Here is a 14,116-nt window from a genome sequence, read left to right as displayed (position 1 = left end):
TTACCGTTCAAGAACCGCATTTTGTGATAAAACTACAAACCTATATATCATGCATATTCCTTGGGTCAAAAGGAAATGGCGGGTTTATAAGATTTAAACTCTGTCTCTATGCAAATACAATGTACTACCCAATTAGCATATTGTAGGTCCTATATATCAATTCCTGAATATACCAAAGTCTCCAGTAGCCAAAACATGGAAAAAACTAGGCCATACTTTAAACAAAAGTTCAAGACAGGAAATGATGGAGAAGTTTAACCAAATAACCTCAGGTGTTGTCTTTATGATGATCAAGTGTACTCACTGCATAAGTTATGCAAATTAGAACCGCCAAAAAGTGAAATCTCCAAAACTACTGGAATCCATGTCATCCAGAAATGATGGCTGAATTGAATAATTAATATTCCTTTTCTAAGACTTTTTTTAGTTCAATTGCCTTTTGATAAGTAGGCCTCCTATTAATCATGCAAAGAATTTTGAAAATATGATATACTTTATTTTTTTTTTACATTTCTTATCATTGTGATTGATTTGAGCGAGGGGAAGTTATTATTTCAAAAATCATCTGTGTCTATATAGTCTGGTAGGAATGGGGGGTCCCCATGCACCCCCCGAACACATTTTTTTAACTTACTTTTTTGTAACCCTTAGGGTGTCTAGTTAATGAATTTTTTTGTTCCCAAGAAAAAATCGTGTCCCATGGGGGTCATTGGCGGCCATCTTGGCAGCCATCTTGGATTTTCAGGGAAAATCATTATTTTCCATAACTTTTGAACTACACAGCATAAAACAATAAATAAAGCATTTCTTCAGGGTAAACGTGACACGAGGAATCGATTGCAATGGGTATTTACATGATTAAAGCAAGTTTGAAACAAGAAAAGCCTAAAAAAATGCAAATTTCGGTGTCATTTTCACCGAAAAATACTCAAATAGTTTAACTTTTAAATTACACAGCATACAGGGACAAATAAAACAGTACTTCAGAATTAATACGGCATGAGGAATCGTTTGAGATAGTTACTTACATGATTAAAGCAAGTTTCATACAAGAAAAGTCCAAAAATGCGAGGGAAACCAGTGTTGATTACTTTAGAAATATTCCCCAGTAGTCCATATACATATACATGAAAATCTCATACCTCCTAAGAGTGAACTCACCACTTTTTCTTAACAGTCTGGTAGGAATGGGGGGGGGGGGGAGGTCACATGCACCCTCCTTTTTGCGGGTGTCTATTTGATTTTTTTTTGTTTGTTTCCAAGTAAAAATCGTGTCACATGGGGGTCATTGGCAGCCATCTTGGATTTGCAAGGGAAATCATTAATTTCTATAACTTTTGAACTTTCCAACATACAAGGACAAATAAATAATTTCTCCAAGGTAAATGTGCCATGAGGAATCGATTTAGCTGGTTATTTACATGATTAAAACAAGTACGATACATGAAAAATCCAAACATGCGAAAAAAAAGTGTCGTTTACTCTGGAAATTGCCCAAATAGTCCATATACATACATGACAATTATATACCTCATATGATTGACTAACCACTAAAGTCTTAATAGTCTTGTAGGAATGGGGGATCCTCATGCACCCTCATTTTTTGTATCCCTTAGGGTGTCTATGTGATGATTTTCTTTTTTGTTTCCAAGTGAAAATCGTGTGGGAGGGGGGAGACATTGGCGGCCATTTTTGATTTGAGAGAAAAATCAGTAAATTCTGTAACTTTTGAACTTCACAACATACAGGGATATATATAAAATTTCTTCAGGGTAACTGTGTCATGAAAAATCGATTGAGATGGTTAAAATACAAAAATTAAGTGTCATTTACACTGTAGAGTACCCAAAATCCGTATACATACATGACAAACTACTTCACAAAAGTGACTTAGCACTTTGTCTTTAGACCATAGCTCAACTATGGTGTTTTGTATAAAAAAAAGCATGCATCATGCAACTCCAAGCATTTTGACGCCTCACTTGTTGAATTCAAGTGAAAAATGTAAGCAAGATGGCAATTCATATGCAGATTCAATTCAATTCAATTCAAACTTTTATTTCATTTTTTCGAAAAGAAGAACATAAACATTTCACTTTCTTTGGTAACAGAGAATAAGGTTACATATAATCAAAACAAAGGAAAATTGAGAAAACATAATTGTCAAACCGTGAGATAACAAATATGTTGCAATGAAAATTGACTGAAGTGATATAGACGATATAACATTACACAAAATATCGAAAACTGAGGGACCCACTAAAAAGGCAATGCTTGTAGAATGTGAGCCCCTCAGGTACAGAATGTCAATAGAAATGAACTGATGCAAAGAGGGGAAAATTTTGAGAATAAAGTCAGATAAAAAAAGTCTCGAAGAACAATAAACAGACAGAGTAACAGACACACACACATACACAGGCGAATGAACATTAAACGAGACTGGGACGACAACACTTATAAAGGAGGACTAAAATACAAGACAGAACGAGACAAGGCTGACATAATAGAAAGACAATACAACGGACAGAAAGGCAAAACAAATCCAGCGATCCTCGACAGAACTATATCGAAAAAATAATGAGATGCGTGGAAAGGATACGGAAATATGGGAAAATAGAAAGATAAGATGCGGAAGTAATACAAATAGAATCGAATTTACTCTGTACGTGTCATGGGACAACAAGGACGAGAAAAATCCTTGAAGTGTATTATTGGGAATCGGAATTCTTCGGAAAGAAATTAAAAGATACCCCTAAAAAAGCAGATCAAAAGAGGTGAACAAACAAATTTTGATCACAACATGTGAAAGTGACTAATCGACAAAATTCATACCTAAAATGTAATTGAACACTTTTTGTGCCATGCATCAACATATGAATTTCACTTGACAGCCAGAAATCCACTCCCTCTCTCTCTCTCTCTCTCTCTCTCTCTCTCTCTCTATATATATATATATATATATATATATATATATATATGTATGTATTTATATATAAAGTATGGAATTAACGTATATCGGAAAAAGTAACACAATATGACCTTACTTTGTCTAAAGTATTCTGAATTCTCATCCTGTGCAATCATACAAACCACAGATGTGGTAAGTGATATATTAGCTTTTGGTTTTACACTTCTGTAATTTCCAGTCATCATCAAAACGATCATTGTAATCGATGTCTGGCTCCTCCTCTTCATCCTCCTCCATCTACGCAGTAACTTTGTGAAGCAAGTCAATGAGGGAAGTGGGAAGGATAGGGCGGCTTGATCACATCGGATCCATGATACCGAAGGCTATCTTCTGCCACCTTTGTCCAGGATCAAAGAGGTAGCGCACCAGAAGATTGGCTAGTCAGATCGCTTGAAGATGGCAAGGTGGTACACGTGGTTCAGACATTGAAAGTGTGAAATAAGGTTGCCTCTGCCAGGTGGGAGCAAGGAGAAATCCACCTTGGTTTGGTCATCTGTTTCAGCATGATGCTGCGAACGCCATTATAATAGACTTCTCCCTGGCCTTGCTGTACATTTTGGGCATGTGAATGCTTCAATGTCATCTGCCACCTCTGGCTGCACAGACCACCCACCACCAAGATTTATGAGGAAAAACACTCAACTTGGCATACTGTAAAGTCATATTCTAAGATTTCAGTAGTGTTTATTATAATATAATACTGAGCAACTTATCAGATTTCAGTATACTTCTGAAATCATGATATCAAACAACTCTCACCTGAATGCTTTGTGGCATGTGGGGTGGCTTTGTAGATTCTTTAGGGGTCCAACTTTTCCCAACCTAAATGCTATGTGGCATGTGGGGTGTCTTTGTAGATTCTTTAGGGGTCCAACTTTTCCCAACCTATGAAGGCACTTTAATTGTTACATCTTCCCCGGTAAACACATACAGTCCAAGTATTTTGGTACAGTAATGAGCTCCCGTTAACTCTATATGCAAGTTAATTGACATTCACAACCTGGCAATACGCGACAGTCTATTTATTAAGTAAGATACTACATTGTAGAATGGATTAAGCATGGACCAAGGGGATCAAGAAAATGTGTGTCTGGATTCCTCACCAAAGCTACCTTGTTTATACCCAAGCTTAGCAGCGCACTTGAGGTAGAGCACGACCGTCACGGTGGTGTCCGTCTCCTTATACTGGTTAGACAGTCACTCATGGATATCGCACCATTGTCTCCTGGAACACATCATTGTGTAAACAAAACAAACAGAAATCACATTCTCTGAAGCTTAAGTGATTCCTATTACATTCTTTTTGTTCACTCAATTATTCATCCCACGAGACAATAAGCTCTATCCATGAGCTGCTGTAACCAGGAGAAGGACACCAGGGTATAGCGCTCTGCCTCGAGTATTCCACTATTAAGGTTGGGTACAAAGCAGCTGTGGTAAGGACACCAGACACAGACATTTTCTTGATCTTCTTGCACCATGCTTACTCCGTCACCCTCACTATCTTCCTTGATAAATGGACTGTCGAGCATTGCCAGATTGTGGTAAGTGTGAATGTTGGTGAACTGGCATACAGAATCAAAGAGAGCTGGCTACTGTACCACAATACTTGGACTACATGTGTTTACAGGGGAAGATGTAACAAGTGCCTCCAAGAGTAGGGGCAAAGTCGGACCCCTAAAGAATCTACAAAGCCACCCCATGTATCAAACAGCATTCAAGTGAGAGTATTCTGATATTATCATTTCAGCAATATTTTACTGAAATGTGGTAAATTGTTCAATATTACATATTAATGAACACTGCTGAAATCTTAGAACATGACTTTAAAATGTGCCAATGTTTTATGTCCCCCACATAAATCTTGGTGATGGATGGTCTGTAGAGCCAGTAAGAGGTGACAGAAGACATTGGAGCATTCACGTGCCTAATGTGTGACCATAAGAGCCGGAGAAGTCTATTTACAGCAGCATCATCCAAAGCAGATGATGGGAGAGGGCGAACAAATGACGACAAACTCCAATGTGGATTTCTTCATGCTCATATACACCTTGCAGAGACAACCTTATCCCACACATTAAATGTGTGACCCATCGCCTTGCCATCTTAAAGAGAGCTGACCAACCAATCTTCTGATGCTCTGTATACGACCCATTTGAACCTGGACAAGGATGGCAGAAGATAGCCTTTGTTATGATGGAGCCAGTGTGGTCAAGTGGCCCTATCTTTCCGACTTCCCTCATTGACTTGCTTCAGAAAATTACTAAGGAGATGAAGGAGGATGAAGAAGAGGAGCCAGACATTGATTACAATGATCGTTTTGATGATGACTAGACATTAAAGAAGTGTGAAATGGAAAGCTGATATATCGCATAGCCGCTTCTGAGTTTGTACAGTTACACAGAATGACAATTCAGAATACTTTTAGAAAAGTGAAGTCACGAAGTGGTGCCAGAGGCATTATTTCAATATACGTTAATTCCGTATACTTCATGAAAAGCATATACACACGTCAGAGATGTTAAAATATAATAGATGATGACTGGCGGCGGAGGGAACATACTTGAAATGCTATTAAGGGAGGTTATAATTGCGGTGCGGTCCTAGGCCTTAATTCTGTCATTTGTTACGTGAACATGTTTTCCCATGGGAGAACATTACAAGAATGTTCGCCCATGGGCAAACATAACGAATGTACCTCCATCACGTGACTGTGTTCAGGAAAACACTAATCGGTGGAAACATTTTGGCATCTAACTTTTTCAAATCGGCTCAACATTTTGGCACAGTGATTGTTTCCTTGAAAATATCCCAACTCAAACTCTTTTTAAATACAAAATGAAACGAAATTGAATGCGCAAAGAGTGTTACATTTCAGTTCAAGTTTTATCTTTGTCCATTAGTCACTTTCACATGCTGTGATCAACATTATTATCATGTGTCACCTCCTTTGACCACTTATTTCAAGGGTATTTGCATATGAATTACCATAGTGCTTACATTCTTATTCGATTTCACCAAGTGAGGGGTGACAATGCTTGAAATTAATTTTCTCTTCAGATTCTATTTCTGATACCAAACAAAACAGGCCTATTTGGGCAATGATCTAAAGACAAAGTTGTTAGTCACTTTTGTGAGGTATGCAATTTGCCATGTATGTAGCATGAAATATTTGGGCCATTTCCAGAGTAACAGCGCTTAATTTTTCATTTTTTGACATTTCTTGTATCAAACTTGCTTTCATCATGTAAATGACAATCTCAATTGATTCCTCATGCTGTGTTTCGTCTGAAGAAATGTTTTATTTGTCCCGGTATGTTGTGTGTAGTTCAAAAGTTGAACTATTTGGGTACTTTTCGGTGTAACCGATACAGAATTTTTCATATTTTGGACTTTCCTTGTATCAGACGTTTTTTAATGGTGTAAATAACAATCTCAATCGATTCCTCATGTCACATTTACCCTGAAGAAATGTTTTATTTTTCCTTGTATGTTTGAAAGTTCAAAAGTTATAGAAATTAATGATTTTCCTTGCAAATCCAAGATGGCCGCCAATGACTCCCATGTGACACGATTTTACTTGGAAACAAATAAAAAATCATGAAATAGACACCCTAAGGGATAGAAAAAGAAGGGTGCATGGGACCCCCTCCCCCTATTTCTACCAGACTGTTAAGAAAAAGTGGTTAGTTACTCTTAGAAGGTATGAGATTGTCATTTACATGTATATGGACAACTTTGGAATATTTCTAGAGTAAACAACACTGGTTTTCCTTGCATTTTTGGACTTGTCTTGTATGGAACTTGCTTTAATCATGTAAATAACTATCTCAAACTATTCCTCATGCCGTATCAACTCTGAAGTACTGTTTTATTTGTCCCTGTTTGTTGTGTAATTCAAAAGTTAAACTATTTGGGTATTTTTAGGTGAAAATGACACCAAAATTTGCATATTTTTAGGCTTTTCTTGTTTCAAACTTGCTTTTATCATGTGAATAACCATTGCAATCGATTCCTCGTGTCACGTTTACCCTGAAGAAATGCTTTATTTATAATTTTATGCTGTGTAGTTCAAAAGTTATGGAAAATAATGATTTTCCCTGAAAATCCAAGATGGTTGCCAAGATGGCCGCCAATGACCCCCATGGGACACGATTTTTTCTTGGGAACAAAAAAAATCACTAACTAGACACCCTAAGGGTTACAAAAAAGTAAGTTAAAAAAATGTGTTCGGGGGGTGCATGGGGACCCCCCATTCCTACCAGACTAATAGCCCCACTGATGGGCATAAATCTATTTTATACTAAAAAGACAGTGCTATGAAATATGTAGTTGATGATAATGTTGCAAGTGCTGGTGGTCATCGATCTTCAAACAGGTACGTGTTCTGGTCATAGTTGAGACACTCTAATTCAGTGGGGCCCGGTAAAAAATGTTAGAGGTAAAAATGTCGAAGGTGAAAATTTCTGTAGTAAAAATGAAAGAGATAGAAATTTCAGAGCTAAAATGTCACATATTAAAATTACAAAAATGTAATTTATCTTTTATTCATTATTTTACTTATCTGCTTAGATTAGGCCTACATCCTTTTCTGTCAACCTTTCCAAGTACTCATTAATGTTCTTAGTTATTCTACTTTGTTGTACATAATCATCTTATCATATACCTTACAATTCATATTGCGTTATGTATTTACTTTTTCAAAGTGACCAAACAATGTGATGATGTAATACATACTTTGTATTTTCTTGTACCACACCAACTGATGTATCCTCCACTTCTGTCGTCAACCTTTCTTCTTCTCCCCTTTCTCAAGCAGAAACGTCTCTTCTCTCAAAAGGTCTCAAGTTTTGCCCCACTCCACCCAAGGTTGATCAGATAGCACTCAGCCAAGACCTCTCTACTTTCTACCGCAGGTTACGCCTCAAAGAATTTTTTCTTGATGAACCCCCTTCTGCTCCTGAGCCCTTTCATCAAAAAAGCTCATGGATTCCCCCCAAGAATAGAGTTCCCTCCCTGGAAACGTACATCGAAGCTGTCTCATCTCAAGTCCACTCCGCAGATACCCTCGACATTGCATCACATGACAATCTCCCAAAGGAAGAACGCCAGGCTCTCTCATCTCTCAAAAACAGGTCTGACATCATCATCAAGCCCGCAGACAAAGGATCAGCTGTTGTAGTAATGGACCGCCAGCAGTACATCGATGAAGCCATGAAACATCTCCGCAATCCTTCCCACTACACACTTCTTGACTTTGATCCCACCAATAATTTCTCCCAACAGATCCAGTCGACACTCGATGACATGAAGGAACATGAACACCTCACCAAGAAGGCTCACAAATTTCTTTCCCCCGTTAATGCCAAACCTGCCCGATTCTATCTCCTCCCCAAGATCCACAAACCTGGCAATCCCGGTCGTCCCATCCTCTCTGGAAATGGTTCCCCAACGGAGAACATCTCCCTCTTTGTTGATCACCACATTAAACCCCTTGTCTCACTCGCACCCTCCTACATTCATGACACACCAGACTTTCTCAGGAAACTCGATGACATCAAGGACCAGATACCCGAGACAGCAATCATCGGTACTTTCGACGTCTCCTCTCTCTACACCAACATTCCCCACGATGAAGGTATTCTAGCCTCCTGTGAGGCTTTGACTTACAGCGGCCATTCCAACCCCCCCCCCCCCATATCTCACATCAAATCCCTCATGTCACATGTACTGACGAAAAACAACTTCACATTCATGGACAAGCACTACCTACAGGTATCTGGCACAGCTATGGGTACCAGGATGGCTCCCTCCTTCGCCTGTCTCCTCATGACCAAGCTAGAGCAGCAGATGTTAGATTCAGCCCCCTGTCGTCCATGGATTTGGTGGCGCTACATCGATGACATCTTCTTCATCTGGACCAGGGAGGAAGAAAGCCTCCATACTTTCATTGACCACATCAATTCTTTCCACAGAACCATCAAATTCACTTCTGATTTCTCCCAAGAAGAGACCAACTTCCTTGATGTCACCGTTAGGAAGGAGTCTAACCATGTCACCACCACTCTCTACACTAAACCCACAGATACCCATCAGTACCTTCACTCAGCCAGCTGCCATCCCCGCCACTGCAAAACCAGTATCCCCTACAGCCAAGCCCTCAGACTTCGCCGTATCTGCTCTGAGGATTCTGAGTTTTCTTTCCATGCCAGGAACCTGAAGAGACATCTCGCAGCCAGGGGCTACGGTACCAGGAGACTTCAACAAGCTATCAACAAAGTTCGTTCTCTCCCCAGATCTGAAGTTCTCAAGCCGAAAACCAACAAGCAGGACATCACTGACAGAATACCCCTCGTGACCACTTTCCATCCCAATCTACCCTCTCTCCACAATATCCTTCGTGATAACCACCATATCCTTCATACCTCTGATCGTCTCTTACAGGCCATCCCAGATACTCCCATCCTGGCATACCGACGCCCCCACAACCTCAAGGATCTCATCGTCCGTGCTGAAGTACCCTCCCTCACTGACAACTCTTCTCCTTTACAGCATGGCACATTCAAATGTTCAGCCAGTAGGTGCATCATTTGTAGCATACACATCCACGAGAGTGACTCTTTCACCAGCAACTCTACCGGCCTCTCTCACCACACGAAGGGAAACATCACTTGTACCACCACTAATGTTGTGTATCTCATCACTTGCAGAGTTTGCAGAATCCAGTATGTTGGGGAAACCAAGACAACACTCAAAAGACGCTTCTATGGACACAGATCTACTGTCAACACAGCCAAGCTCGACACTCCAGTGGGCCACCATTTCAATCTACCCGATCATTCCATCACTGATATGACTCTACAGGGCATTGAATCTTTAGGCACTCGTCCAGACACAGTCAGAACCAGCAGAGAGAAGCTCTGGATGAGACGTCTTCACACCATCCAACCCCATGGCCTCAACATCCAGGAGGGAAATGACTAACCATCTTTTATTTCTTTTTATTATTATTACCATTGTTATTCTCTTTTTCATTTTTGAATTTCATTTTGTTCTTTCTTTGCGCTTTTTCCATTTGCAGACCTGTTTATTCCAAATTAATCCCTTCCTCCAGTCCGAGTCTCTTTTATACAGCCCTTTTCTACCTAAACATACACACACTTGGTTCTGTTGGTTTTTACATACTTGTGCTTACAATGCCTTGCCTGCTTATCTACATACATTGTATACAATTTTCTTTCCCCCAGTTTTTTCATATGTGTTTTATTTCATTTCTTTTATCAATATCTTTTTCATTATTGTTACTTCAATTGTCATTATCCTTACTGTGTGTATATATACTTTGATTTATTTGATTACTTCCTTTTGCTGCCTCCTCCTGGTACTCCTTTCAGGGTTCACTGTTTGCTCAGCCCCCCCCCCTTCCCCTTGCTGTTGTCCTTTTCACTCTTTCCCTTTCTTTATCCCTCTGGTGTTCCTTATCCTCTTTGATGTTGCCTCCCTATTCATCCTTTTCCTACATTGGTTGCCCCCTTGATCCTCTTGATGAGCACTGACCCTCCTCTGCCTTTTGTCTGTCCACTCTCCTCTGCCCTTTGTCTGTCCACCCTCCTGCTCTAATCCCCCCTCTCTTTACCTGTTGGGCTCCTTGCCCATTACCTCCCATCCTCTCCTTTGTTTTCTTTGTTCTGTGTACCCAGCCTGTACCTGTCTGTTCTTGTGTGAAGTCCTTATATGTGAGTGCTTTCCCTGCTGGTTTGTCATTTTGCCTCTGACGAAGATTCTGCTAGGATCGAAAGCTCAGGCCCCTTTTGACTCCATTTTACTCCATTGGCTCGCCTTATTGGATAAGCAGTTTTCAGCAGTTTTTTTGCCACATTTAGTTCATCCTCTGCTGTTGCATCACGCCCACGTGATCCTCCTTATCCTCTTTGTCTTCTCTGTTCTGTTTTAATTATTTTAATTGTTTTATTGCTTTGTTCCAGTTCAGTCTCCTTCCTAGCCCTGCTTTTATGTTTCTCTCCCTCTTCTCAACTTGCAGTATCTTTGTTTCCACAGTATTGCATTTGTTTGTTTTTATCGTATTTCTTTCTTTCTTCTCAGGTGTTTGTCTCCGTCCCTGTTACTTTTCTCTTCAGTTCCGTGCCTTTGTCTCTGAGCTTGTATCATTTCCCTTTATCATTTCTCTTCACTCACTTTTCTGCTTAGCACAGGTTGGCCTAGCTGTACATAGACCGACTGTACTTACCCTTTTCCCTTTGATTTATTCGCCTTACAGGTCAATCTTGCTCCCTTTTTTGAATTTCCCTCAATTCTGACAGGTTATGTATTTCTCCTTCCCTTGTTTGGCTATCATTGTTCTTCTCTGTCCCCTGCCTACCATGGCTAACCATCTACCTCTTTTTCATCAGCTGAGGAAAACCAAGCTCAAGGCCCTCAGATTCTCATTTCACCAGGATAATTACAGATTCTACTCCCTTAACCGCATGATACCCACAGGCCTCCAACTCCACTGCACTCCAGCTCTTGGAACACTCTCACCTGAACTACGGAAACGCTGGAACCAGACTCTACGTGGAGCTTCCATCCGTTTGATTAACATTCTCTCTGAACAGTGTGCCGCCTCTCTCACTTCCTTTTCAGCTGACATCGACAGACTGGAGAGTGAACTTCGCTCTTGCTGCACCGACACCCAATGGCTCAAATACAATGATGAAATTGAATCTTGTCTCTCAAAACATGTGTCTGACCTCACTGCTCGCAGGAACAAGAAAATAGGCAACATCACGAAGAAACGTCAAGGGTCTAACAGATTCAGGCGACACACCACACCAACTGATGTATCCTCCACTTCTGTCGTCAACCTTTCTTCTTCTCCCCTTTCTCAAGCAGAAACGTCTCTTCTCTCAAAAGGTCTCAAGTTTTGCCCCACTCCACCCAAGGTTGATCAGATAGCACTCAGCCAAGACCTCTCTACTTTCTACCGCAGGTTACGCCTCAAAGAATTTTTTCTTGATGAACCCCCTTCTGCTCCTGAGCCCTTTCATCAAAAAAGCTCATGGATTCCCCCCAAGAATAGAGTTCCCTCCCTGGAAACGTACATCGAAGCTGTCTCATCTCAAGTCCACTCCGCAGATACCCTCGACATTGCATCACATGACAATCTCCCAAAGGAAGAACGCCAGGCTCTCTCATCTCTCAAAAACAGGTCTGACATCATCATCAAGCCCGCAGACAAAGGATCAGCTGTTGTAGTAATGGACCGCCAGCAGTACATCGATGAAGCCATGAAACATCTCCGCAATCCTTCCCACTACACACTTCTTGACTTTGATCCCACCAATAATTTCTCCCAACAGATCCAGTCGACACTCGATGACATGAAGGAACATGAACACCTCACCAAGAAGGCTCACAAATTTCTTTCCCCCGTTAATGCCAAACCTGCCCGATTCTATCTCCTCCCCAAGATCCACAAACCTGGCAATCCCGGTCGTCCCATCCTCTCTGGAAATGGTTCCCCAACGGAGAACATCTCCCTCTTTGTTGATCACCACATTAAACCCCTTGTCTCACTCGCACCCTCCTACATTCATGACACACCAGACTTTCTCAGGAAACTCGATGACATCAAGGACCAGATACCCGAGACAGCAATCATCGGTACTTTCGACGTCTCCTCTCTCTACACCAACATTCCCCACGATGAAGGTATTCTAGCCTCCTGTGAGGCTTTGACTTACAGCGGCCATTCCAACCCCCCCCCCCATATCTCACATCAAATCCCTCATGTCACATGTACTGACGAAAAACAACTTCACATTCATGGACAAGCACTACCTACAGGTATCTGGCACAGCTATGGGTACCAGGATGGCTCCCTCCTTCGCCTGTCTCTTCATGACCAAGCTAGAGCAGCAGATGTTAGATTCAGCCCCCTGTCGTCCATGGATTTGGTGGCGCTACATCGATGACATCTTCTTCATCTGGACCAGGGAGGAAGAAAGCCTCCATACTTTCATTGACCACATCAATTCTTTCCACAGAACCATCAAATTCACTTCTGATTTCTCCCAAGAAGAGACCAACTTCCTTGATGTCACCGTTAGGAAGGAGTCTAACCATGTCACCACCACTCTCTACACTAAACCCACAGATACCCATCAGTACCTTCACTCAGCCAGCTGCCATCCCCGCCACTGCAAAACCAGTATCCCCTACAGCCAAGCCCTCAGACTTCGCCGTATCTGCTCTGAGGATTCTGAGTTTTCTTTCCATGCCAGGAACCTGAAGAGACATCTCGCAGCCAGGGGCTACGGTACCAGGAGACTTCAACAAGCTATCAACAAAGTTCGTTCTCTCCCCAGATCTGAAGTTCTCAAGCCGAAAACCAACAAGCAGGACATCACTGACAGAATACCCCTCGTGACCACTTTCCATCCCAATCTACCCTCTCTCCACAATATCCTTCGTGATAACCACCATATCCTTCATACCTCTGATCGTCTCTTACAGGCCATCCCAGATACTCCCATCCTGGCATACCGACGCCCCCACAACCTCAAGGATCTCATCGTCCGTGCTGAAGTACCCTCCCTCACTGACAACTCTTCTCCTTTACAGCATGGCACATTCAAATGTTCAGCCAGTAGGTGCATCATTTGTAGCATACACATCCACGAGAGTGACTCTTTCACCAGCAACTCTACCGGCCTCTCTCACCACACGAAGGGAAACATCACTTGTACCACCACTAATGTTGTGTATCTCATCACTTGCAGAGTTTGCAGAATCCAGTATGTTGGGGAAACCAAGACAACACTCAAAAGACGCTTCTATGGACACAGATCTACTGTCAACACAGCCAAGCTCGACACTCCAGTGGGCCACCATTTCAATCTACCCGATCATTCCATCACTGATATGACTCTACAGGGCATTGAATCTTTAGGCACTCGTCCAGACACAGTCAGAACCAGCAGAGAGAAGCTCTGGATGAGACGTCTTCACACCATCCAACCCCATGGCCTCAACATCCAGGAGGGAAATGACTAACCATCTTTTATTTCTTTTTATTATTATTACCATTGTTATTCTCTTTTTCATTTTTGAATTTCATTTTGTTCTTTCTTTGCGCTTTTTCCATTT

The 14,116-nt window shown here is 41.3% G+C and overlaps 1 protein-coding gene and 1 pseudogene across 1 annotated transcript; both read left to right on the top strand.

Moving 5' to 3' along the window:
- The first annotated feature begins 7,309 nt into the window (after nt 1-7,309).
- On the top strand, nt 7,310-11,563 carry LOC139737883 (uncharacterized). The gene is made up of 3 exons (XM_071648552.1): nt 7,310-7,346; nt 7,788-9,247; nt 11,468-11,563. The coding sequence occupies exons 1-3, from the start codon at nt 7,310-7,312 to the stop codon at nt 11,561-11,563; spliced, it is 1,593 nt and encodes a 530-aa protein (XP_071504653.1).
- A 307-nt stretch (nt 11,564-11,870) lies between these two features.
- On the top strand, nt 11,871-13,559 carry LOC139737894 (uncharacterized; annotated as a pseudogene).
- The last annotated feature ends 557 nt before the right edge of the window (nt 13,560-14,116 follow it).

The sequence above is a fragment of the Diadema antillarum genome, unplaced genomic scaffold, assembly GCF_040938485.1.
Source record: "Diadema antillarum isolate AM-2024a unplaced genomic scaffold, OU_Dant_1.0 seq00000712_RagTag, whole genome shotgun sequence".
Lineage (NCBI taxonomy): Eukaryota > Metazoa > Echinodermata > Echinoidea > Diadematoida > Diadematidae > Diadema > Diadema antillarum.
Note: the sequence above shows the minus strand (reverse complement) of the source record. Positions and strands in the feature narration are given on the sequence as shown.